The sequence below is a fragment of the Procambarus clarkii genome, chromosome 67, assembly GCF_040958095.1.
Source record: "Procambarus clarkii isolate CNS0578487 chromosome 67, FALCON_Pclarkii_2.0, whole genome shotgun sequence".
NCBI lineage: Eukaryota > Metazoa > Arthropoda > Malacostraca > Decapoda > Cambaridae > Procambarus > Procambarus clarkii.
This window is the reverse complement of record NC_091216.1, coordinates 16555106-16582053: the sequence shown is the minus strand read 5'-3', so window position 1 is coordinate 16582053 and position 26948 is coordinate 16555106. Positions and strand designations below refer to the sequence as shown.

Here is a 26948-nt window from a genome sequence, read left to right as displayed (position 1 = left end):
TGACTCGCCTAAACTGCACATCACTTTTACTTGAGTACATGTTCCCCTTACTATACATGGGAAAACTATGCATTGAAAACATGGATTTTCACTATACAGTACATGGAAAACATTATATCTCACCTGAAGATATTTCAGGGTGGAATGAAACATACACATAATACTCAGTCATTCTTGTTATGTTTAATATCCTAAAACCCAGACTGACCACGAATTTTGGTAACATGATCATCCAACTCAATGTGTATGGAAAGAATAAAAAAAATGTTTCCCTTTATTCTGGTATGGAAAGAAGACTGTCAGACCCATTGAATGCCTGAACAGCAAAATGAACAATGCTAGCAATGTTGTCACTTTCAACCAAATACTGTACAGTGACAATCGACTTACGATTGCCCCTACTTATGAATTTTTTTACTTATCGCGTAAATTTCAACGGAAAATGCGACTCAACTTACGACGTAAATTTTGTCGGAAAATACGACTCGATTTACAACGTAAATTTTGTCGGAAAATGCGATTCGACTTACGAACGTGTCGTCGACAAACAACCTTTGTTGATATGCGTTTGAGTCAACCAAGCGCGTTTTCCTGGTCGTATGGCCGACCCCACCTCAGTTTACTAGAGCCGCCCGCTTAGTGACGCTTGTGCTTGTAAAGAATTTCAGTATTTTTTTTTTTTTTTTTTTTTTTTAACATAAAAATAATTATTATATATCATGCCATGGGTCCCAAGAAAGTCAGTGGTAAGGTTCAACCTTAGAAAACACATGTGAGGATGACCATAAAGGAAAAACAAAGAGATAATTTGTAAACATGAAAATTGTATGAGGGGTTGTTCATGTAGAGTAGAGGATGTCCCTTCCTCGTTTATTAAGAAAATGTGTGCAGTATGGGAAGAATTGCAAAGTTTTGCTGAAAAGTGTCACCCAAATCAAGCTGTAGCAGGCCATTGTGTTAACCTTATTAATGACAATGTGATGACTCACTTCAGAACTTCAGACAAGTGTTACAACAAAGGGAAAAACAAGTGTTGCTAGACAGATTTTTAGTGAGAAAAACAAGCAGTGAGCCACAAGCTTGTCCTAGTGGCATGCAGGCAAAATGTAGGAGAGAGAGAGAGTACCCCAGAAAAGTTATCACTGCCTGATGTTATAATGGAAGAGGACTCCCCTTCCAAAGACTCGCCTCTCCTCCTCCCCCCCCTCTTCACGGTCTTCCATACGCCAACAAGAGTCCTTATCCAAGGTAAGATATACATACTATATTGTAGTGTTATTCAGTATAAAATGTATTTTTAAGTTAATATTTTTGGGGTGTGGAACGGATTAATTCAATTTACATTATTTCTTATGGGAAAATTTGTTTTGATTTACGAATTTTCGACTTATGACCCGTCTGCGAAAGGATTAAATTCGCAAGTCGAGGCTCCACTGTATGCTTAAAGTAATGCCCGCTGCCCCACTACAGCAGTATGCAGATATGTGTAGGTTATATGCACAACCTATATCTATATCATTTTTTGTGCATAAGTCTTGTAATTGCATACACACACATTTCATATGCAAATGTAAACTGTATTGTACATGGATATCAGTGATTTGGCCGTTTTTAAAATCTCTGGAGGGTGTAGTAGTCAGTAAAACTGTCATTGATCCAGAGTGGAATGTCGTGTCACTCCTATTACATTATATCATCAGCAGTATGCATTTCTGATCCCTACACTTCTTTTATCTGGCACAAAAAGTATTGCATTTGTGACCTGGCTCACACTACAATGTGCCAGATGTATTACACATCATTTAATTCAGGCTCAAGATTTTTTCACTATAGCAAACAATTGCCTGAGGTCTCTAGTGGTGAATGTTATCTTTATATAAAATTGGCAGAACATTCAAATATTACAGGCTAGCACAAATTTTCTCCAATTTTCTATTCAAGAAAAAAGTTCGGAAAGAAATTCTCTCGGTAACAGAGTAGCACTGTGTAGTTCCACACTTTTATGAGGACCAGGTGCAAGTACTTTTAGTTTTACAGTTGGGTCCTTCCCAGTGCCAGTATGAGCTGGTGTTTACATTGCCTTTCTGGTTGTCCCTAATTTTGTGCCAGTGTTCATGTTGTGTCATAGTTATTTGTGGAGTGGTCTCTCCTGCCTAATTCTGATGCCTTCTACTGTTTGGCCATGGCAAACCCTCTCGTACAATATGAGCTTACAAATTGGAACTTCAGTAACCCGAATTCGACCAATATCAAGACAGAGTTTTAGTTAATTGACAGAAATCCTAATTACTTTGCTTTGCTTAGTTGGTCCACAACATTATTGCTTGAACCGTCGACTTGCTTTGGCGTCACCAGCAGCTTAGTTTCGTCTAATTTCGTTATGAAATGATACTTTTTCAGAGTAAAAATGTTTTCCATGTTCTACATTCAGTGCCAACATTATAATGAGTAAATATATCATATTTATTCATTACTAGTATAATGCCAGGAAGCTTTGGGTGGCTTTGGGTAGCTTTGTGTAATTAGACTGACCTCATGTTGGAGCTTGTGCCAAGGCCCAACATGAGTGCATTGTCTGCAAGAACATAAAAAGGTGGGAAAAGTGACAGAAGTGCTGTGTGTGTTATAACAGTGTATAAACATGTAAATATTTATAACTTAGGTGTGTGTACAATGTAATAACAGCAGAAATAATGTATTTTAAGATGGTTTACATATTAGTAATATGTGTACATAAGAGTGTACCCATTTTCCACACTTCTTGATATAAATACCATTATTGACAGCCACCATTTCAAAAGGATTGTCATGTAAATGCAAGTTGAATGATTAAGGAAGAGAGTTTTAGAAGTTTGGAGATCAGATGAAGTTTTAATATGATTGGATAAATCACAGCAAAATTATGCATTAACCTTAAATGCATCATTGGACTTAAACAGTAGTGTTACTTGGAACAGATTCTTAAGATATTTCCTAGGTGATTTTGAATAAAATAGCTTTAGATATGGGAGAAAGTGGATGAATCTGGTTTGAAAAAGGTGCAGTAGCTAGTTATGTATTGTTTTGAGAGTTAGGAGTTTTGCAATCAGAACTGAATATTGACCTCTCTCTCATTAAATACTGTTTATATTGGGTTAATAATTTTTTTAAATAAAATCTTCATTTAACCCTCAAGGTGCAATTACCGTCACACATTGATTTACGGGGTAATGCAGTTATCATACATTGATTTAAATCATTATTGTCTGAGTTTTATACCAATGATGCTAATATGGATATATTAGCTCTATCTGGATGTAGTGGAGTTTACCTTCGCTCATGAACAAAATCCTGCTATTAATTCATGGTTGCTTACTATGCAAATGTGGTTGTTGTCGTAAATGTACTGTATGCCAGTACATTTGTGCAGTAATCGGACACGGTAATTGTCATGGTTTAAAATTTCATTATAATTTCTTGATATGTATATCATTTATGTTCATGTAGTTTTCATAACCATACAGTAGTTAGTAATGGATCTAGTCCATGCTTCTGTAAATTACATTTACTGTACATAAATTTAGTTATTCTTCACAACACTGTAGCGAATGAACAAAAGTGAAGAAATAATCATAGGAACATCTAAGGCCAAAACTAGAGTACTCTGCCTAGAGTCAAAACTAGTGTTGACAGATGTGGCTGGGTGTGCAACCCATCAACAGGTTCCCTAACCAGTAAATATGGAGATATTTATGTAAATTTAACTTTTATTAACATTTTGCATCCAAATTACAGTAATCTTTCTTTAAGGGAATAGGGGTTAAAGTCAATAGGCCTATTTTGGAAGAAATCCCATAGCTGGTTTTTTATTTTGAAAGTGCAGTTTCAATGAGCTTTGCTTAGTGATGATTGACATTTGGCTCAATGAAAGTGTCAATAATGTTATTCTGTAAATGGCTATGAACCAATATTTCCTTAATTGGAATGAGGTCCCAAGATATTTTATAGAAAATCTTGAACTTAAGAAAGAGTTTTTGACATGGAAAAGTTGATAGACCTTGTTCATTTACACTATTAGCACTTTCGCGCGCCCGACAGTCCTTGTGTAACTCCCCAGTATGCGTCGTTTGTTTCGGTCGACCACTCAGCGACACTTAAATGTTTATAGTCTTTTCGGTCTGCTCGCCTTAAATTTCCATGTATGTATTTAAGTTTGGTATCATTTTGTTCGCAAGAGAATGCTCTAGAGGAATATATCTATAAAATTTCTCCAAAGCCGACGTGAGATCCGCACCAAATAAAAAACTATGGCAATCGTTAGCCGCGAGAGCCAAACTGCGATGAAATGTTCATGCTCTTTAAATGTTTGTCAACCCCGGAATTGTTCTACATCGTTAATTTTGGTATCACTGTGACCGCAATAAAATTCCCTACACGGACATATGAATATAAAATACAAATCATGGGCGCGCCCCACCCGCAAGACCGTGGGAAGTTGCCTAAGGGTTACCCGCTACTGCACGCACAACTGCACATGCGCTATACCACTACTGAAAAGTTTATACTCTTCTCATGTTTCAAACCTTCATTTTCGATGTAAGTGTTTTATTTTGGAATCAATGTGTTGCCAATGAAATGTTCTATAGGAACATATGTATACCATGTCGTCAAAGCTAACGTGATGCCGGCACCAAATAAAGAACTAAGTCATTTATTAGTCGTTCACGCCAAACAGCGAGCACATGTTGCTACTCTGTTCAGGTTTATCAAGTCCAAACTTGTTCGACAACGTTTTTTTTTTTTTGTATCACTGTGGTTGCAATAAAATTTCATACACAGACATATGCATATAAATTATACAACATGGGCACGCTTCACCCGCAACGACCCCCAAAGTCGTCGAAGCCTTACCCGCTAGAGCACACTCATTGCCACACCCGCTACACCCAGTACACCAGACAAACACATACAGTTTGCTAACATTAGTTTTTGTGCTACATTTTTCATTGTGGTATCAAAATATTCTCAATAAAATGCTCTAAGTAGAAAGACCAATATAAGCAATAACAACTGCAATATATATATAAGCAATACCAATAACAAAATATAAAGACTAAAATCGGCAAAGTTACCCGTGAGCGCGCAAAATCTGTAAAATGTATATACTCGTTTCAGATTTCTCACCTTATTTCTCATGCTACATCGTTCGTTTTGGTATCATTGTGTTCGCAATAGAATTCTCTATAGTGGTATATGCATATAAGGTCTAAAAGCCCGGAGTGAGTCCCACAGCAGAGCCTAAAGTTGGCCAAGTTACTCGTGAACGAGCACCAATTGGCACACCTGCAGACTACTGTATATACTCGTTCAGTTTGATGACATCAATTTTCATGCAACGTCCTTCAGTTTGGTATCAAATTGTTTGCAATAAAAAGACACGTATTTTAAAACTAGTCCCATAATAATAGAACAATAAATAAAATTTTAACAAATATTTTTACTTATGAACACTTTTTAATGCTCATCACCACAAAATTATTTATATCTTTCCAGTGTTCTGACATCAATTTTCATGTTACGTCTTTCATTTTGGTATCAAATTGTGCACAGTCTGAAGGTGCTCATTTTGAAACCACTCCTAGATTGATCGAATAAAATTCAAATTTTTAACAAATATTTTAATGAGTGATGCCGGACGTCGTCACCGGAGTAGAATCAAGAGAAAAATGAACGACGACGTTTGTCATCGCTGGAGCACAAAAGTGTTAGAAGGGCATGGCCCTACCTTGTAGAACAGGTTCAGGGGGGCTTGGGTGGGGGGAATATACTGGTGTTGAGAGTGAAATTCTTTCTATAGTCAGATTGTCCAGTAGATGTCTGAATGATAGGTTGAAGTACAGCATAAATTTTGCTCAATAAACTTGCCCAATGAGCTTTAGAAAAATTAGGGTATGAATGTTAACTACATTATTATTACTTAGATTACATTTTTAAAGCTACTGTATCTGGAAACAATTGTTAGTGCTGTAGTAAATTAATTTTCATTTTGAGTGACAAAAAATTCTGAGTTTTTAATAATTGCCAAAATAAGAGCACTGTTTAAAAATTCAGATTTCACCTTGTGAAATGGGAATTTAAAGTGGGTTTGTAATTGTATAATACAGATTTTGGAGGGCTCCAGTACCTTATAAACATGCACACACACACACAAGGACATACACACATGCAAATAAAAAAAAATATTAGTGATATTAAACTTTTCATCTAGGATTCTTTCTTCTGATATTTTTAAGGTAAGGCAATTGGATTAGTCGTGCATAAGAAGTTTATTATTCTGGTATCAAATAAAGCTTGTATCTCTTTACCTCTGCCACTGTCTGAAATCTTAAAAGTTTAAAAAGATTCCCTTTATTTGTGACAAGAGGACAATTTGCTTGTTCTAGTACAGTACAGTCTTGTATAGTCCTTACATATCAGTTACATTACAGCACTCTCATCCTCCTCAAAATGAAACCTCAGGCAAGCTTAACTATAAGCATATTTGAACTATATGTTCTAAGGTTTTAGCCATTTAACTTTGGAATGTTGAAGGTTTTAGTTTATGCAACAACTTAAAGAAATAACAAAATTTCTATTAGTACTGTACTGTTTACTTAACTTTATATCTATAGTCTCTGACACATTTGAATATTAGCAGCTTTAAACCATATTTTACACTTTTCTGGCCCCTGAACACTTAGTTATATTTTGTCAATAAAAGAATACTGAATATTAAACTAGATGTAATAAAAGATCAGTGCTGTACATCTGTTAAGCCTTGAATTAATACATATTGTGTGTTTCATGTTGCAATTATATACACAGTACACTCCCAGTTTTATGTGAGGAGATTTTGCATGAACTACTTTTATGCGTGACAAAAATTTTGATCACTTAAGGATTTTACATGAGCTCGTATGGTGATATCCTCTAAATCTAAACTGTTGTTTTAATTACTGAAGATCTCTTAAAATTTGATTCAAACAGATCAGCTTGGGGTTTGTAACGTCATGGATCATTCGTAGATCTGTCTCATGTAGCCAAAGAGTTAGTCAATCGATATCAATGAATTACCCAAGAACTTAATAGAAAATCTTACCCAAGAGAATCTGTTTAGAGCACAAGAAGGCCATACAACCTATTTTGAGAAAGATCGTATGGCTAGTTTTAATTTTGACTGAGATCATTTTCACTCAGTGCCCATCCCATGAGCTTGAATTTGAGAATGAATGTGCTCATGTTTCACTAATTATTGATTCAATAGAATTAAACAAATTATGTATTGAAAATTTTAACCCAACAAATCAGTTTTGAGGGTGGAAAAGAGTGGGTTCGTTTTAAAAGTAATCATCGTCAATTTTTAGTTTAAATTGTGATGAGTATTGTTCTCTTGATCTGGCCATACGAATTCAAATACTGTACAGTGTGTAGTAAAACGTAATATTTTACAAAATGTACAGTTCTGTGCTTATAATTTGTAATAAAATTCATGGTCCTGGAATGCATCACATTTTTTCCCTAAAATTCTTTGTAAAATAGAGTGGTGTGCTTGAAGTCTAGGTGCCTTGTTTCTCACCATTGCATTAAACTGAGTGTGTGCTGAAATTATGCTCTTATAAAATAATGCTCCTTTTGTCTATTTGTCACCCCTTCATTTTCTACTTGTTAAATGTGGTTTAGAGTCATATATTTGCTAGTTTCCTTTTAAACCATTTTCTCATCTAGGGTCGTATTTTCACTTTTATAATGTTTCTGTTCTTTGACAATTTTCATGCATATAGGAAGAGGTGAGGGGATTTCTCGTGCATCGTGATGCACGAGTCTTGTTAGTTTTTCATCATACTGTGGCTACTGTAATTGCATGTTTGTTATTTCTTAGTCTGATAAATGCGATACAAATACAGTACAGTACTTACAAAAAAAAGCATAGAAGCAGTATGAGTATTGCTTATTAATCATGTATTCATGCGTCAAGACTTCTTCTCCAACAGAGAATGGTGATGACCTTTCGGGTCTCAGAACTTCAGATGCTCCTAGGATACGCAGGCAAGAATAAAACTGGTCGCAAGAATGAGCTACAGAGTCGAGCTATTGAAATAGTGAGATTAAGAAATCCTGCCATACAAGCCAAGATCAAAGAGTTATACAAGAGCATTCAGTAAGTGATATAATCTGTGAATGTGAGACTGGCCGTCTGTACTTCGTACATCACAGATTATAGATTCATTTGGTTTGCATCATATCCCTTTCATTCATCACTTGAGCATGGTTAACTTATATAAGTAGATCATTATTTTTCGTTCTTTTTCTTTGATGTATTGTTATGTTTGTATAGTATTATGTTTTGGTAAGAGTATAAAGTTTTCTCTTGCATAATATTTCCTGTCCGTGCATTTTTTTTAAGTTATCAATTAACATGTAGCCTAAAACACTGCATATTTGTGAATCAATTGCAGGTAATCAAACTATTGGTTTTGGTTGCATTTCAAAGCACAACTGAGGGGAAGGCAGCTGTTATACCGTTTCTATCACTGTGTGGTACTTTCCGTGGGGTACGGCACCACTTTGTCCTATGCATTCTTTACCATTTCATCATTGCCTTCAGCAATGCCGTTTTCCTCATTATTTTTTTGTCTTCCTCGCCACATTCCATTCCTCCCTCCCTATTCATTGTGTATTGTTTCCTTCCCACTGTCTATCCCCCTCCCTCTTTCCCTCCCTGGTTTCACTGTCTATCCCTTTTCTCCCTCCCTGCTATATGTTCCTCCCACTGTCTATTCTTTCCTCCCCATTGTGTATTTCTCTCTCCCTCTCTATTGTCTATTCCTCCCTTTGTCCCCACTGTCTGTTCCTTCCTCCCCCATTGTTAATTCCTCCCTTCCCATTGTCTGTTCCTCTCTTCCTTTCTCATTGTCTATTCCTTCCTCCTGTCTATTGCTCTCCCGCTGTGCATTCCTTCCTCCCCACTGTCCATTACTCCCTCCCCACTGTCCATTACTCCCTCCCCACTGTCCATTACTCCCTCCCCACTGTCCATTACTCCCTCCCCACTGTCTATTACTTCCCCACTGTCTCCAATCCTACCTTCCTCCCTCCCCACTGTCTATTACTCCCTCAAAATTTGTTTGCTTCTCAATTGTATTCTGTTGCTGCAGGATACAAAAATGTGTAGAGAGTACAGTACACATTTTTGCCTCGTTTCGAACAATTGGAGACTGATGTACTCGAACTGTAATCAAACAATTTTGTGGAGATCTCTAGAAAATGTTTTACTCTACAGTACCTTCAGAATATTCGTCATTTAAAAAAACCAAATTATCTGGAAAGATTATGCATGTACCTGGACTGCTCGAGAAAGGAAAGTGCTCTTACGAAACAGGGTATCAGGAAATCGGGTATTGTTATAGTAAGTTGATATATTGACCTGTACCTATATTACCTGTAGTCAGTTGAAGAGGTCTTCTAGTTTCTAGTCTCCAAGCTTGGTCTTGTCTGATGATAACTTGATCATTTAGGCTGTTGTTTGCAGTGACTCACAGGTCCACCATTACAACCTGGCTAGTCTTGCATTTCATATTGGAACTTGTCCAATTACCTCTTGAAAAATGACCACTTTTGTTCCAACAACATTTCTTACCTGTATTTGATGAAAGAATGTTGGAAGGATCTTCTATTAGGGTGCTAGCTTACCTACTTTTGGTTTCCTTTTGAAGATTTTGAAGATCACTGTCCCACATGGCTTTGGTCTCTGACCAGGCCTTCTGGTTGGTGGTCTGGTAAACATAGATTTTCTACTGTTCTTTCAAAATTTCACAAATTTTGGTGTCATTCTTTATGTAGTTTGCTAATGTAGCTACAGGAAGAGAGCTATGCTTGTATGTTTTATTGGCATCTTTGTTTCTTTAGTTTGAATCTGGCCTTTTCTTGAAGCTGCAGGCTTAAAAATAATCCTCCTTTTCAATTGTGTTGATTTCTGCCACTATTGCCACATCTTTTTCTTCTATATATATGCTTTGACATATTTAATGCCTATTTAGTAGTGTGTCTTTGCACTCTTTCTAGTTTATTGATATGCTTCTTGATATATGGGCACAACACAATTGCTTTATATTCCAATTTTGGTTGAATGAATTTCATGAACAGTTTCTTTAGTATTTCTTTATCCATATATTTTTTATGTTTACTAGCATAGTGTAGGCTCATCTCACAACACCTTAGATGTGATCCTCTGGTGGCAGTTTACTATCCACAACCACCCCTAAATCTTTTCTTTCTCAGAGTTCTTTATTTTTTCACAAGAGTGAGCCATCTCTTGTAAGTACAGTATTGGTCTTGTAATGGCCAAGGTGTTTGAGTTTGCTTTTGCATATGTGAAAAGGTATTTTAGATTTTTTCCTGGTCTAAATATGGCTTGTTCCATCTGCATTTTCTCTGATATGAGCTCTAAATCTTCACAAAATTTCTTCACACACACACTGTTTAGATTACTTTGTCACAGTAAAGATGTTCATGCAGGCTTGAACATATCAGATATTCTTTGCCTTCTGTAGTGCCTTGCACTTTCACTAAGTCGATTCTTTTCTTGATCTTCAACAAAGGAACATATTTCAAGCAAACAGTGTACACTTTGGCAATCAATTGTTATGTTTCTTGTGTGGGAATTTTTGAACTATGATGGGTTTTTAATTATATGTATGGTAGTTGTTTTGAATTTTCCCAGTCAATCCTTTTATAGCTGACATTCTATGTACTGAACCTTGTTTTTCTTTCTGGACACATGTCATGTATCATGTTAGTTTGGATTTATACAAGTTTCTGATCTGAGTATCTGGTGTCTGAGAGAGCTAATGTCTCTGATTATTCCTTCAACGATAGTAAACTTCAAATTGAGAGTATTTTCCTAGCTAGTTGGCTCTGTTATTTGTTGGTTGATCAAGCATTTGTCACAAATTTTAATGAGCTCTCCGACTTGTGTTGAGTTATTTCTTCATCCATGTCTCCATGAAAGAAATCTGGCAAAGGATTTTCTAGATTATTGAGAGAATTTTCTGTTTTGCTGATTGTTTTTTTGAGTTAACTGTTGCATACGGAGATTTGTATATTAGAATAATAACAAGGTTTTTGTTCTCTACTTCGATTCCAAGTACCACCACCACCTCATTTGTATAGTTAAAGTTTTGTGAATGCAAGTTTCTGTTTAGCCCTTAAAAGTGCTTATCATCAAAGGACCACAGGGTTTATGCAACAAAAAAAATTCTTATAAATTATTCATTTGTATTGTAAAAAGTAAGAAAAGGGCAACAAAAAAGTATCGTTCTTTTGTGGTTATGCAAGGTGTACGCAGTAGCTGGTGGAAGATTGAATGACTACGTTGCCACTAGAAATGCAGCTTGCCGACTTGCAAAGTAAGGGTGAGAGAGCTTGATTAATCAGGCTAATGGTTGTTTATGATCGTGATTTTTTTATTTTTTTGAGATATATACAAGAATTGTTACATTCTTGTACAGCCACTAGTACGCGTAGCTTGTCGGACAGGTCCCTGGAATACAATCCCCGCCGCGAAGAATCGTTTTTACAACCAAGTACACATTTTGCTGTTGAGTTAAACAGAGGGCTACAGTCAAGGATTTGCGCCCAGTAAATCCTCCCCGGCCAGATACGAACCCATGACAAAGCGCTCGCGGAACGCCAGGCGAGTGTCTTACCACTACACCATGGAGACTGGTATGGTCAAGACCAGCGAATACCTAGAGATGGCCACTCTAGGCACTAGCAGTTCATGGTGAACAGTTAAACAGTCACACACAAGAAGTGAAGCATAAAAAACATGCATTGTAAAGCCAACACTAAAATATAGACAAACACATAAGCAGAACAAAACAGTGTCCAGGATGACTTAACACTTATTTGAGTAACCAAGGCTCCCGTCTACTTCATTTATTAGTTTACATCATGTATTTTTGGAAGGGCTCCTATGGTGGCTCCTTGTTGCTAGCTACCTGGATAGCTCTACTCAGTTCAATCCATACTAGGCCCTTGTGAGTCATTATAAGCCTACTAAGAACCTGACACCAAAACCTGACCCCCCTTTATAGAGGCACAAGGAGCAGGGGGGGGGGATATGAGATCACCCTAACAAAGGAAAGGCCACAAAGTTAAGGTGGACGAGTCAAAACTGACAATCAGCAAGGTAAACAAGCTGTAGAGAATGAACCCTGAACTGAGCAAAACACCTGAGCGCGAAGCAGTTCACTTGTTATTTACACCTTTCTCTCCACCAAGGGGGCATGTTCCTAACTTGTCAATCCTTCTACTAGGCAGCCTTAGGTTTGTGAGCCTTCTATTCTAATTCCCATAATTTCTTCAAGCCTTGGTTACTCAAATAAGTGTTATGTCATCCTGGACACTGTTCTGTTCTGCTTGTGTGTTTTGTCTATATTTTAGTATTGGGCTTTACAATGCATGTTTGTTATGCTTCACTTCTTGTGTGTGACTGTTTAACTGTTCACCATGAACTGCTAGTGCCTAGAGTGGTCATCTCTAGGTATTCGCTGGTCTTGACCATACCTAGTCAGTTATTTTCTCTGGTGGGTTAAAGTTGCTGTTTGAGATGCCAGCATCCTGTGGACAGTGCCTCGTCTGTAGCAGTGAACAGGTTTTATACTTCTCTGTATGGCTTTGTGGATGGGTGCAGTTTGAGATGTTCTGTGCTCATGTTATGGTGCACTGCTCACCCTTGACAGCCTCATATGCCCATAGACTGTTTTTGTTATTGGTATATGGTGAGCAGCCCTTTTGTCCAGTGTTTCAAGCTTGGTCAGTCCTTTGGGATTTGGCATCCCCTTTGCAGTTTTCAGGGGTGTTTATATATATACCAGCCCTTTGATTCTGCCCTCACAGGGTAAGAGTTTGTGGGGGATTGCCGTTGGTCTTCCTTTATTCTGATGGCCATCTGTTACTACCTCCATTACACTGCCTGTGGGTTGATTAACTTGTCCACTGTAGGACCTGTGATGTCAGTTATGGTGGTGTGTGTGTGTTATTGAATAGGCTCCTTTCTTGGGAGGTGGAGCCTTGAATAGGCTCCACCTCCTTGGAGGGGATCTCCATCATGGGGAAGGGGGTTCCTCTTCCATTTCCCCTTCCTCACCTTCCTCTCTTACCTGGTTTGATGTGTGTGTGTACTTGCTTTGATTACTGTTGCCTTGTATTATTCGGGCATGGCAGTGCCACTGATGGTGACAACAGCATTTGGTGCAATGTTTGTTGGGTTAGTTTTGCATATAGGCATTTTTCACTTAAGGATTGTTCATGATTCTTTTGAGGCTACCTGATCTTTAGACAGGGTTTCGGGGATTTTCTTCCCCTCCCCTTGGTTTTTTGTTGCCCCTTTGGACCAGGATGGCTTCTAGGCTCTTATTTAGTTCTTTTGGTCTTGGGGTCATTTTCTCTCTTCCACCTCTTTCCTTCCTTTCTGGCTATGGTTGAAATGGCTGAGATTCTTGGATGATTAATTAATGCTTTGTTAATTATTGTGTCCAGTTGCCACTGTTCACCATTACCCAAGTGCCTTTACTGGTGTGCGGGAGAAGACTCTATTTGTGGGTCTCGTGTACCTGGTCCCTTGTTCTGGGTCCCATTTATCTCACATTGTCTGGAGTGTCATTTTGTTCAGCCAGTCTGTGGTCTATCCAAAGACATGTTATGCACAAGTTAGGGGCTCTATCCTCTAATGTTTCCTGGTAATATCATGAATGTTTCCTGGTAATATCATATGAATGTTTCCTGGTAATATCATTGACTACTGTGGTTTTGGTAGTTCGATGGCTTATCATTCCTTGGTAAACGCTCCTGGTCTGCACTGGGTTTGTGTGGTTTTGGGTGGATTTATTGTATCATTAATTTCCCCTTCTTTGGGACTTACTTTCTACAGCTCTCCACCCCTGGTGACAACAACAAAGGGCCAACATAGTAGCCCTCCCAGAAAACCATCATTCATTGTAATGAAACAACTTTTTGGTGGGTTCTTGGTGATTCCTTGAACCCCCTCCCTTCCCTTTTCAGGAGCTAAGGTTTTTGTCTTCCTAGTTAAATGGCTGCGGCTGTCAAGTTGAGAGAGCAACAAGCTATGCACGCAACCACTGGGCGGCTCACAGGTGCTTACCTATTAGTGACTATATGGGAGAGTGAGATCTAACACTTTGTGCTTGATTTGAGGTCTTGTATTTTAGGATTTGTTTAGCTGGCTGACTGTTTTGACTTCGCTTTGTAGAATGGGGTCAGGTTTTATCCTTTGGGTCCTGGTAGACTTATAGTGACTCTCGAGGCCCCTGGCATGGATTTAAGTGGGTGGAGCTGTCCAGGTAGCTAACAACGAGCCACCATGGACCCACTAGAAAGAGGCATTTCTTTACATTCAAGGCTAGTTTTGTGTGTTTAATAACTTGTTTTATGTTTACATAACCGATAAAGACAGTGTTTGAGTACTGTATGCAGGCCTATAATGTATATGTTCTATATAATAAATAAACCTGTCCTTGCTAAAGGTCAAAGGAAGTGTCTTGCAACCCTCTCCTTTGCTGCTGTTCTGCCTGGGAACATTGTCCAGAAATAAATTCAGACACCAGCAGGAAAAAAAAATTGTGATTTGATGATTAGTGCAATAGTGCACAATTATCTCATCACATAGTAGTAAGCAATTAAAAAAATGATAGCAGAATTTTGTTATGACTTTTGGTTAACTCCATTATATCTTATATTACAACCACATTTACATCATTTGTATAGAAACTGGGTGATGGTAACTAAAATCAACATATGACAAAAATGGCTCTTTAAGGGTTAATATACAAACCTATTCTTATATTTGACCTGTTTACTCTTATCACATCTATTTAAATGATATTTGGTGTTTGGACTTCATTGTTCATTTTATCTGTAGTATGAGTTTCTATGAATGCTGCAAGCATTCATGAATAGAAGTTCATTTTTGTTAAATTATATTTGAAGCCTTATATGGTGGGAAATATAGGGGGACTTATCATTTTGTGTTGTTTCTGGGAGGTATTAATAGGGCTATTCTGATCCAGGGTATGCTGTGGCCTTGCAGTTTATCCATACCTGGAGTAGGTTCTGGGGGTTGTTCTCTTCAAGCCCAGCCTGGGGCCAGGCAGTTGTGCTGGTTTTGTGAAGTTTGGTACATGCTGTGGTATTGGAGAGTTGAGGATGTGCTGGCTTGATGCATGATAATGTGTTACAGTAAGCTAACCAGCTAGTAATATGCGGACACTTGTTGGATGGCCCCTTTTATTATCCCTTCCTCATTTTTGCTTTGTTTAGTTCGTTCCGTTACCTCCGCTGACCTATTTATTTACCCATTTGCTTCTTATAAATATGAATATATTGATTTTATCTTTTCATATCATTGTCTGCTGTGATTCCTCCATAATGCATCTCATAAATTTTCACATCCATCACAGTTGCTTTAGTCATACCAAAATGTGATGAAGAAATTTAACAGCATTATCAGCGTTATAAATACAATATCATTATTCTGTAAAGAAGAAAGAGAGTTGTGTGTTTTCACAGACCCTTCAGTTATTGGTAATTATTTGGAACCCTGATAAGTTGACCTATTGTTTAGGAATTTATTGTCTATCTTGCATGACTTGTAATATTCATCTTGGAATATTTACCTGTGACTGGTTGTGAGAATTGTTCTACTCAGCCAGGCCTGATATCAAACTTACCTGATGACCACCTGATCAGCCAGGCTATTGCTGCTTGTGGCCCTGCATGCTCACTTTTAGCTGTTATGACCTGGTTGATTTGGCATGTCCTGCAGGAACTTGTAAACCAACATTATTTTCATATTTGTTGTGAAAAGGTTGTGTGGTGCTTTTCTAACCATTCCATGGTTATTTCTTAACAAAGCTTGGAATACATCATTTATTTTCAGTTAATTCCTTTGAAAAAATCTTAACTTCCGATTTCCCACCGACCATACCAAAATCTTATGGACTAAAGATTTTTCAGGCGAAGTTTGGAAGTGAGTTGTTGCCCAATACAATGCATTCCATACAACAAAAACATAAATTTGTGAAGCAATTTCATGAGTCATTTGTAAAATGCCTGTCAAATTGGGAAAGCCCCTGCATTAAAAAATTTCACACAGTGCCAGATGGCAGAAACATTTTCTGCTCTGACATAGAGAATTTGTGGAGCAGTCACTGTGGATAAAGAATACCATTGTCTGCTTTGCTCACAAGCAGAAGTGGTCCTTGGATGACATTGAATGATATTAACGTGTCAGTGCTAACAGTCATCCATGCATTCAACATGAAATTCATCCACTGCAGATATGACTGCCCGCAGTCTCTACCGGTTTCTGAGAAAAAAGACGACAAGACATATCACAATGCCTTTGATGTTTTGATGAAGAATGCACACGAAAAACAATTGCCACCAAAAAGATCACTGAGGTAGGCATATACAAAACTAGTATAATTTTCTTTTGAAACACCTGTAAATATAGGAGGCTGGATTTATTTCACTGGAAAGTAAATGCAGTATGATAAATAACCCAACCCACAGATATGAAATTAAATGAAACTGACGATGTTGCAGTATGTCCGGGAACTTTTTCAATTTGTGACCGAACAAGTGGGAGTGGGAGACATTGTGTTAGGTCAGTTTTCATTCTTTAATTCTCTACTTATCCCTCACCACCTGTCACCTCACCTTCCCTCTTCACTTATATTGATCCCCCTCTCCTACTCTTGCTGTTACATCTTGATAAGGGTTTAGGACACACCTAAATGTCATCAGATTCATTTCATTTCATATGTTTGGGTTGGGTTATTTGTTTACAGCCACATTGTTATGACTTATTCTCTGTAATTTACATGGTAAATAAATTACAACATAAACATTGTTTTACATGATAGTACAAGTTAAATACTGCTTTAATGTCATGGTATTGGGAATTGCTCATAGTTCATGTTGTATAACTATAATTGCTTTATCTGTGCAAGTGGAAACAAAGTTTTTTGTTTTGTTTACTTGATGTCATATATTCAAGCTTTGTTTTGTTCATCACTCATGTTTAGCATCTTCCAAAATATGGATACATGTATCTAAATTACCATACAATACTGTTAAATACTGCCTTATACTTTAATAAGGGTATGAGTACACCCTGTTGAATACAGGTGGCATGTTGCTTGTTGGGGTGGTCATTGCCAAGGGTAAGGTTTAATCCATGTGGTTACCGATCTATTTACTGGCCATACCTAGTCGTGCTTAACTTGATTGACAGCAATGTGCATATCCACAGTACCACTGTATATTTGTTTTCCAAGAGTTTCTTCTTGTCTAGACAAGAACTATAGAATCTATTGTTTCATTTACTTGAAACTTTAAATAATTAAAGTCATAAAAGGAAGTTTTGCTTTGAAATTGTTCAGTTTTGCTTCCATGTCGTGTTTTTTCCCTAATTCTATGCGATATCACAGCAAAAAGTAAGTGTATCCCTTCGAATAGTGGTATATTTAGGTTTTCCCTGGTAGGAATAATTTATTTTCTTCCTTGAGGTTTCTATTTGATGTCTTGAGAATTTCTCATATTATTAACTTGAAAGCATAGGAAAATAAAACTGCAACTCCTCTCCCCTCCCTTCTTTTGACACCACCTGTGCGTTAATATCCCTCATGACTAGCACCACAACCCCACCCATTTCCCACCACCCTTCCCACCTGCTACCCCTTGCTGCCCCCACCCCTCCCCCTACCTGCTACTCCCTCACTACCCTCCCACCTGCTACCCCATCACTGTCCTCCCACAGGGAATTACTGTGGAAGGAACTCTACAGTAATTCAACCCACACAAAAGGAGGATGAGATTATGGTATGTAACAATAATGCAGATGCAACTAAATTACAAAAATGGGATGCAGAAGCTAATGACATCTAAATGTCAACATTAATTTTAATAATAATGTTGAATTAAAAGTTTGAGTTGTGTATAGACTATCCATCCATTCATTGTCATTGTCCGTTTCCATTGGATGAAAGGGTCATCAGCCCATAGAAAAAGGGGTGAAAACTATGATGAAAGACTCTTAAAGCTATATAAATTCATTCTCTTTTTTGTTACATAATTAACAATACAGTATAGCCCAGCCCCTGTTCTTGGGTCAACTGCAAATCAATTTGGTTTTTAAATAAATTTACAGGTTTACTTATGTCAATTGAATGTTTTGACCTAAATATCATATTTACCCAACTATAAGGCACCAGTTTTTTTTAACATAAGGAAATTTGATTTTGTAGTTTGTAGTGAAATTTTCTCCTTGTTCTCCTCACGTTCCCACATGTCGCTATTAACTCTGAAAGATATAATCTTCAGGCATCAAACCATAACCTGGATTATTAGCATCAAGGTGCTGATTTGATGTCTTCTATGCAGTACATGTTGTTGACTCATATTAGTCAGGTTTGTGATAAACAAAATACATCATCAAAGAAAATACACTTGAGATATGGAGCTTCACCTTGTATCACATGATAGGGCAGAAACACAAGCCTGGCTCACAGAGTCTGGTCTGCACGAGTTACTTCAACAGGGAATTTCAAGCATTTCTAACAGGCAATATTTGATTGCTATAATATTTCATATAATTTTTATCTTGGTCATTGTCATATATTGATTCATGGGGGTAATGTGGTTGTCGTCATTCATTGATTTCAGCTTTTATTGTCTGGGTTTTGCACCAGTGATGCTGATGTGGAGATAACAGCTCTAGATAGATGTAGTGGAGTTACTGTAACTCATGAACAAAATCCTGCTATTGTTTCACGATTACCTTACTATGCAAATGCGATAATTGTTGAAAAATGTTACTATGCCATTGCGATAATCATCACGATGGTATAACTTTCCATTATAATTACATGATATGTATACTGTACTTATTATGTTCATATGGTTTTCACAACTATATTTTTGTTATAAAGTACATATACCATGTCTACTGATCATCATTTGAACATAATAAAGAAACTGCAGAAGGCTGTTGCCCAAAATAAGATGGCTTCTATTTATATATCCCAAAACACTTTCATATTTGGGCCTATTGGTCCCTCTTTATGTCCATGATAATAAACAGGAGCTGCCTTGTTTGGCCCAGCAGGTCTATTTATTGTGGGTGGGTATAAATAGGAAGGAAAGGGAATTATCAGGGGAAGGGGTCAGGATAATGATTTTGGATGGGACAGGGGAAAGGAGTGCTTTCCAACCACTTGGATGGTCGTGGATTGAACACCTGACCTGCATGAAGCGAGATTGTCGTTCAACCGTCCAGCCCAAGTGGTTGGGAGATATAAATAGGAGTTACTTGTATGGGCCAATAGACTTTATGCAATTTCCTTAGTTGTTATTGATGCAGTACTGTATAGTCATTCATTCATACATAGCAGTATAAAAACAATCGCCTAGACATGCAAGTCTAGATGTCTATGGTCATCTGGCTCAGCTACTGAATGAGTGACAAAGTCTGGTGCTTGAGTGCTACATAATTGTTGACTATCTGTAGTTGGTCCTAGGGATTAATGTCTCCATAGCCAAGTCTCATGAAATATAGGTTGTTGGATGCAGTTGCTCACAGCCTTTTTGATTGGGTATTCTTTAGAGGTATTTATCATGTTCTCTCTTGAACACCATGAGAGTAGTCAACCAGTTAGGCCCCCCCTTATGTGTAGAGGTAGTGTGTTGAAAAGTCTTGGGCACTTGATTGTTGATGGAGTTCTTTCTCACTTTACCAATTGGACCTTTGCATTTCAATGGAGCTATTTTGCACATCCTGCTATGAATTCTGGTTTCATGTGGATTTATTTTCATGTGCAGATTTTGAACCAGTCTCTCTAATATTTTCAAGGTGTAAATTATCATGCATCTCTCTCGTCTATGTTCTAGACAATACAGGTTTAATATTTTTAAAGGGTCCATGTAATTGAGATGTTTTATTGAATGGATTTAGGCAGCAAAAGACCTTTCCACATTCTCCAGTTCAGTAGTTTTTCCTGCTTTAAAAGGGGCTGTTAGTGTGCAACAATATTCAGTCCTAGAGAACACTTATTTCTTAAAAAGTATAATTATATGCATGGAATGAACAAATCCACAAGGGCCATGATGAGGGTTCGAACCTACGTCTGGGATGATTCCAGCCGTGCCTTAGTCTGTATGGAATGTATGGCATATCTTGTTTGAAAGGTTCTTGTTATCCAATTTGTCGATATTCTTGCAGTTGTGATAGCTACTTTATTGTGTTCGTTAAAAGTAAGGTCTTCCCACATGACTACTTCCAAATCTGTTATATTTCTTTTTCTTTCATTACAGTAGTTTTATTTGACTGCATTTGATACGTGATTTCTGTTTTGATATTGAAAAATTTTCATAGTGCAGTAGTTGGACCTTGTTCACTACACAAAATGAGTGTAGATATTCATTTATTTCTACGTTTCCATACTTTTTCATCCAAATTCCATCCAGGTTCTATAAAGAAAAAAGTATTAATTTTTTCGCATAGATGGACATGCATGCAAATTCATTGCTGCACGTTAGGGGGCTAAAGGGTGGTTATCATCATACGTTAATCTCAAGGGTAATGTTGTTACCATATGTTAATTTTTAGTTATTATTGCCTGATCTTTATGCAAATGATATAAATGTGGTTATAATACATCTACTATATATGAATGTTATGGAGTTAACCTTAGACCCAGGAAAAATTCTGCTATTGTATTTAATTGCTTACTGTGCAGTGGCTTATGGTTTTCTTTAAGTCAAAATTTGGCCTTTTCTGTCAGTGTTTAAATTTATTTCTGGATGACATTGCCAGACAGAATAGCAGCAAAGAAGTAAGTAGGTTGTAAAACATTCCTTGAGCTGTGCCAGGAGCAGATTTACTTGCAATATAGGCATATATATTAGTGTAGACAGAAATCACAATAACGTGATATATCAAATGAACAAATCCAAATCCACAAGGGCTGTGATGAGGGTTCGAACCTGACTTTACCATGTCACGGTACAGTTGACTAAGGTGCATCTGGGAACGTGCTGTGCATAGGTTCGAACCCTCATCACGGCCCTTGTGGAATTGTTCATATTAGTGTAGGCCTATATACAGTACTCAATCACTATATTAATTTTTTGTGTATAAATTGAGTTACTCCACTGATGGTGTAAACTACTATGAAACAGTGAAACTTAAACATAACAATCCTATCCTTCTACATGGTGAATCAGCAAAATTGCTTTCCCCAGTCCACAGACCCAGTTACTCCCCCACCTGGAAAGGGGTTACAGCCAAAGTCAACACCTGGATCAGAGGAGCTCCAGAATATTTCAAATTCCTAAGTATTGTAGAACAGGTTGATGATCGTGAGTGGTGTCCCAAGAAACTTAAAGATGTAGTGCATTTGAAAAAAAGGTGAAATAAAGCGAATGTGCCAGGGGAAGTGAAATAATTGGATGAAAAAAAGTGCCATAGTGTAAACAGTTCAGACGACAAAATTCAAGATGCTTGCAGGCAAGAAGAAAAACAAAATTGAGCTAAATTGTGATGAATTCAACGAGGAAAGCATTATGCAGTCTACACAACAAGTTGGCAAAATTATATATTATTGTGAAATATGTTGAAATAATCAGTATATTGAGAGAAAGTAATGACCCCTTGAGTAGCAAAGTACTGTATTAGATCTTGAATGACTAGTGAAAGACTTATACAAGGAAAATAATCAATGCAAAGCCATGGAAGAGGAAAATAAAGTCTTGAAAATAGCTTTTGAGAAGTTAAAGCAAATTTAAACATAAATGACTTCAATTGGTTAGGTAAGGAAATCCAACAGGAAAACAGCTTTTGTCAATTCGGATTGTTGGATAAACATCTTTTGTCAGTACAGATGCAGGAAGTTAAACAGGGAATAGAACAGTGCAAGAAGGATATGCAACTTGCCTATGCACAAATGGCCAGGGAGAAGGAAAAAATAGAAGAAGCAGTAAAGGAAGCCAAACACTGCAGCAACCAGAACAAACCAAATATTAGGCTGGAAGTCAAAGGAACTGGTATCAAACCCGAAATTGGTGCAAAACACAGTTGAGTGAAGTAAGCCCCTATTAATTTTTGATTGCAAAGAAAAGGGGATAACATCTAGGTCAGAAAGAGCCTTAGAAGAAGCAAAAGTAGTAGATAAAATTGTTGGGCTAGTGGAAGGTCTTACAGCCAGAGAGAATGTCTACAATTGCAGAAGAATTGGTAGGTACGAAAAAGGGAAAGATCGACCCTTGAGGATCACCCTAAATAGTTCTAAACAGATGGAAGAAGTACTAAGGAATGTTAAGAAACTACAAAGTGATGAGGAAGGGAAATTATGGTCATTCAGACGAGATCTTTCAAAAGAAGACAGAGAAGCTGCAACTGAACCTCGTAGAAGCAAAATGTCTAAATGAGAGCAGGAAAGAAGAAGAAATCAATTTTTTTTCTGCAAGGTGATAGGGGTAGGCAAGCCAGTGAAATGGTACAAAAGAACAAACCAACAAAATCACTAGAGAAAGGGGAAGTTAAGAATAAGGAGAGGGGGGAACATGCTCCTAAAAATTGCAATGTATACACCGACATAGATGGAGTGAGATTAAAGATACTAGAGTTAAGTGATGTATACAGCTGCAGATGCCAGACATTGTTGCACTCAGGGAAACAACTTAGAATGGAAATATTAAATAAGGTCATATACATCATAATTGCAAGTAAACGATAATATTCAGAGGTTGAAAATGAGAAACAGATTCATTGAAAATGAAAATGAAATGTGTGAAACATTAAATAAAAAGTTCCAAAGTGTGTTTGTGCAAAATTAAATCTTCAGAGAACCTGACACAATAAAAGTTCCAGAGAAAACATAGAGCACCTAGAGGTGTCTAGAGATAAAGTGGGGAAAAATGCTCAGGCAGCTAATTAAGAACAAAGCAGGTGGCCCAGAAGGAGTTTCACCATGGGTTCTGAGAGAATGTGCACCTGAGCTCAGCATTCTACTTCAACTGATTTTTTTTTAGGTATCCCTGTATACAGGAGTCCTAGCAGATATGTGGAAAAGGGCTAACATAATCGACTTAATAATGGTCCAGGACGGACCGAAATTTTGTCGTCTCTTCACTTTATAGTGTGTGGTTTGGTCAACATTTTTCAGCCACATTATTGTGACTCCTCGTCTGCAGGTTAACATAGTTCCAGTCTACAAAAGTAACAGCAGGGAAGACCTCAATTATAGACCTGTATCATTGACAAGTGTAATAGTCAAAATTTTGGAAAAATAATTTAAAGTTAATTGGGTAGAACACCTGGAGAAAAACGACATAATAACACGCAGTATGTTTTCGATCTGAAAGATCCCGTGTAACGAATTTACTCAATTTCTACGTTATAGCCACAGAGATTTTACAGAAGATGGTTGGGTTGACTGGACCTAAAACAGGCTTTTGACAGAGTTCCACATAAGAGGTTGTTCTGGAAACAAACATATTGGAGGAGTGACAGGTACACTTCTTATCATGGATGAAAAATTTTCTGACAGAAAAATGAGGGCAGTAATCAGAGGCAATGTACTGTATTGCACTGGATAAATGTCACGAGTGGAGTACCACAGGGTTCAGTTCTTGCACCAGTAATGTTCATTGTCTACATAAACTATCTACCAGATGAAATACAGAATTATATGAACATGTTTGCTAATGATGCTAAGATAATAGAGAAGATAAGTAACTTAAATGATTGTCATGTCCTTCAAGAAGACCTGGACAAAATAAGTATATGGAACACCACCACCATAGGACCCCCCCACAACTTATAAATTATGTAGAAATCTTTAAAGAATTCTGATAAAGAAGATCTAGGGGTGGTTCTAGATAGAAAACTATCATCTGAGGACCACATAAAGAATATCGTGCAAGGAGCCTATGCTACACTTTCTAATTTCAGAATTGCTTTTAAATACATGGATGGCAAAATAGTAAAGAAATTGTTCATGACTTGTTAGACCAAAGCTGGAATATGCAGCGGTTGTATGGTGCCCATATCTTAAGAAGCACATCAACAAACTGGAAATGGTGCAATGACATGCAACTAAATGACTCCCTGAACTGAAGGACAAGAGCTACAAGGAGAAGTTAGAGGCATTAAATATGCCAAAACTAGAAGATAGAAGAGAAAAAGGCGATATGATCACTAAGTACTAAATAGTAATGGGCATCGATAAAATTGATTGGGAAGAATTCCTGAGATCTGGAACTTCAAGGACAGGAGGTTATAGATTTGAACTAACTAAAAAAAACTGTCGAAGAAATATAAGAAAATTTACTTTTGCAAACAAAGTGGCAGACGGTTGAAACAAGTTAGATGAGAAGGTGGTGGAGGCCAAGAACGTCAGTAGTTTCAAATAGTTACATGACACCATGAGTGTAGCTCTCTTCCTGTTAATACACTTTGGTAATTACAGTACCTGGCTTCCCCTTGTGCCAAACAAAACCAAAAAAGGCTTAGATATTTTTTGTATTTTCTCTATTTTTTAACTGCTAATGTATTACTTTATAATAAAATTAATAATGATGATAATAACTAATATTATTGTTATTATTATTATTATTAATATTGTTATTATTGTTATTGTTATTTGGTACACAGGCAGTGGGTTAATGTAGTGTTTAATGTATTAGTCCACTAACATTGACCAATTGAGTGTTGGTATGCAATTCGACTGCTAACTCGTGTAATAAGAATATTCATCAGAATCAAGAGACAGTTATGATTTTGCTCAAATTATCTGAAGATTTGAGTTACTGTGGCTTGAATTAGTGAGTGGTCATTATATGTCCATTTACTTGTCCAGTTTTCTTATGAGAATTGTGCAGACTTATCCTTCTTACGTACTGTGCCAGCTCCATCCTTCAGCTTCTCTTTTATCTGCTTTATGGCATATATTAACTAGTAACTAGTTCTTAAATTATTTTGGGTATACAAGTTTGTACCAAAGAGGGTCCAGGTATTTATGTTAGTTTCAAGAACGTTTTGACTTAGTTGCACAGATTTTTCAAAGTTATCATGTAGAGATGGTAACTTTGACTCCAAGTAGTCCTACCAAGTTGTTAATATATCACTTTTAATTTCTGTTGTACTCATTTTAGACTAAATGTGTAACCACCCTTAGACTCGACAGGAAAGTATATTTTCAACACATTTTCCTTCTTTCATACAGTTTTTAAACTAACCAAGTACCCCATCACTATTTGAATTTTGAGTGGTCAGTTCTTATTTTCAAAATGTGTAGACTTGTTATTGTGTTTGTGCAAAACCTGCAAATTGATCTGTACCTCCTCTTACTCACGCCTGGCTGAAAGCTGGCACTACAAGCAGCAACACAACCACCACAAAGCTGAGGCCACTCCAATCAAAAACTTATTACCACAATTATAATTATTACAAACACAAAAGTACTATAAACATATGCTCTTCTATAACCACAATCTTTACTATAACTACAACTACTACTGTAATCCACTTTCACTTTGCCCGTAACCACCACTATAACCATAGCAACCATTAGTACCACAATAAGCACAGCTCCTATTGAAACTATTGCTCCTATTATAAATAAAAATTATGGTACCTCTCCAACTATCTGAACTGTTTACCAGAGTCCAATCACAGCTACTGCTACAACTGTGATTGCTACTGCAAACATGACAGTGATGTTACCACCTCTTCAACCATCATCATCATCACTACAGCAGAATCAAACAAAATTAAAAATAAAAGCCACAACAATCATAGCCACCACAAATACAATAACCATAACTGCCACTGCCAAAAACCACACCACCACTACTGACAATTACCACAACCATTGCTGCTAAGACTTAGCACAACCACTACTACTAAAAGTTACAGCAACCACCAGTAACAATTATAACAGCCACAACTACCAACCACAACTAACAATTACCACAACCACCACAGTCATCAGAAATTTCACAGCTACGTCTATAATCACCATTACAACTACAATGGAAACTACATAGTCTACACCCACCACAGCCATCACTACAAAAATCACCACCGGTATGGCCATAGCCTCTATGACAATCAGAACCACCACTACAAATATCTCGGTTATCACAACAACTGCATCAATAACTACCGCTTATCTTGTTGACATCTTTTCTTTCATCAAGATACGTAAGTTTGTTTGACTTCGCTTGTAAATTTTGGGTGGTTTTATTTGGTTGTAAGGTAGATTCCCCATGCTCCTCTCATCTCTACGAGCATACTAGATTCTTGTCCTGGTGTTCAGTAGGCCTGCATGCAAGTCAGAGGCATGATACTTTTGTGGCTTGTGGTATCAGAGCCAATGTCCTGGTAAATTACTGAGTTTGCCCAAAAAGAGATGTTTCATTACCTTCGACACTTGACTTATTTTAATAATATTTATTACTAAAAGCCTTAGAATAGCAGAAATAAGAAAAAATGTGATTTGCTTACAGTATGATGACCATGATTTTATAATAAATGATTGTAAATTTGTATCTTGGTCCAAATTTTTTATGGGTAAGCCAGTATTGAAATCGGTCTTTTGTGTGTGTGTGTGTGTGTGTGTGTGTATACTGTTTTTGTTATATGAAAGTCAAAAGATTGGAGGTTTTTGTCTAATTTGAGAATTCTGTAGCGAGTCATCCTGTAGTCATGTCTCGTCAACCACTCAAGAAAGTCGAACAGTGTGTCTTAAACAATACCATAATATTCGAGAAAACATATTATTTCAAATAAAACAAATGGTCGTTGAATTTTGTTTTAACCCCTGCACTGTGCGCCTGTTTTTGGC

At 37.1% G+C, this 26948-nt stretch overlaps 1 protein-coding gene across 4 annotated transcripts in view; it reads left to right on the top strand.

The window, feature by feature from the left end:
• The first annotated feature begins 7985 nt into the window (after positions 1-7985).
• LOC123767541 (E3 SUMO-protein ligase Su(var)2-10) overlaps positions 7986-26948 on the top strand; it is a 123903-nt gene continuing 104940 nt past the window's right edge. For 2 of the 4 annotated variants that reach the window (XM_045757235.2, XM_045757232.2), the window contains exons 1-2: positions 7986-8176; positions 16377-16499. In XM_045757235.2, coding sequence (XP_045613191.2) covers positions 8013-8176; positions 16377-16499 — 287 coding nt within the window. In that variant the 5' untranslated portion in view covers positions 7986-8012. The remainder of the gene's footprint in view (positions 8177-16376; positions 16500-26948) is intronic. The other 2 variants (XM_045757237.2, XM_045757236.2) reach the window with 1 other exon arrangement.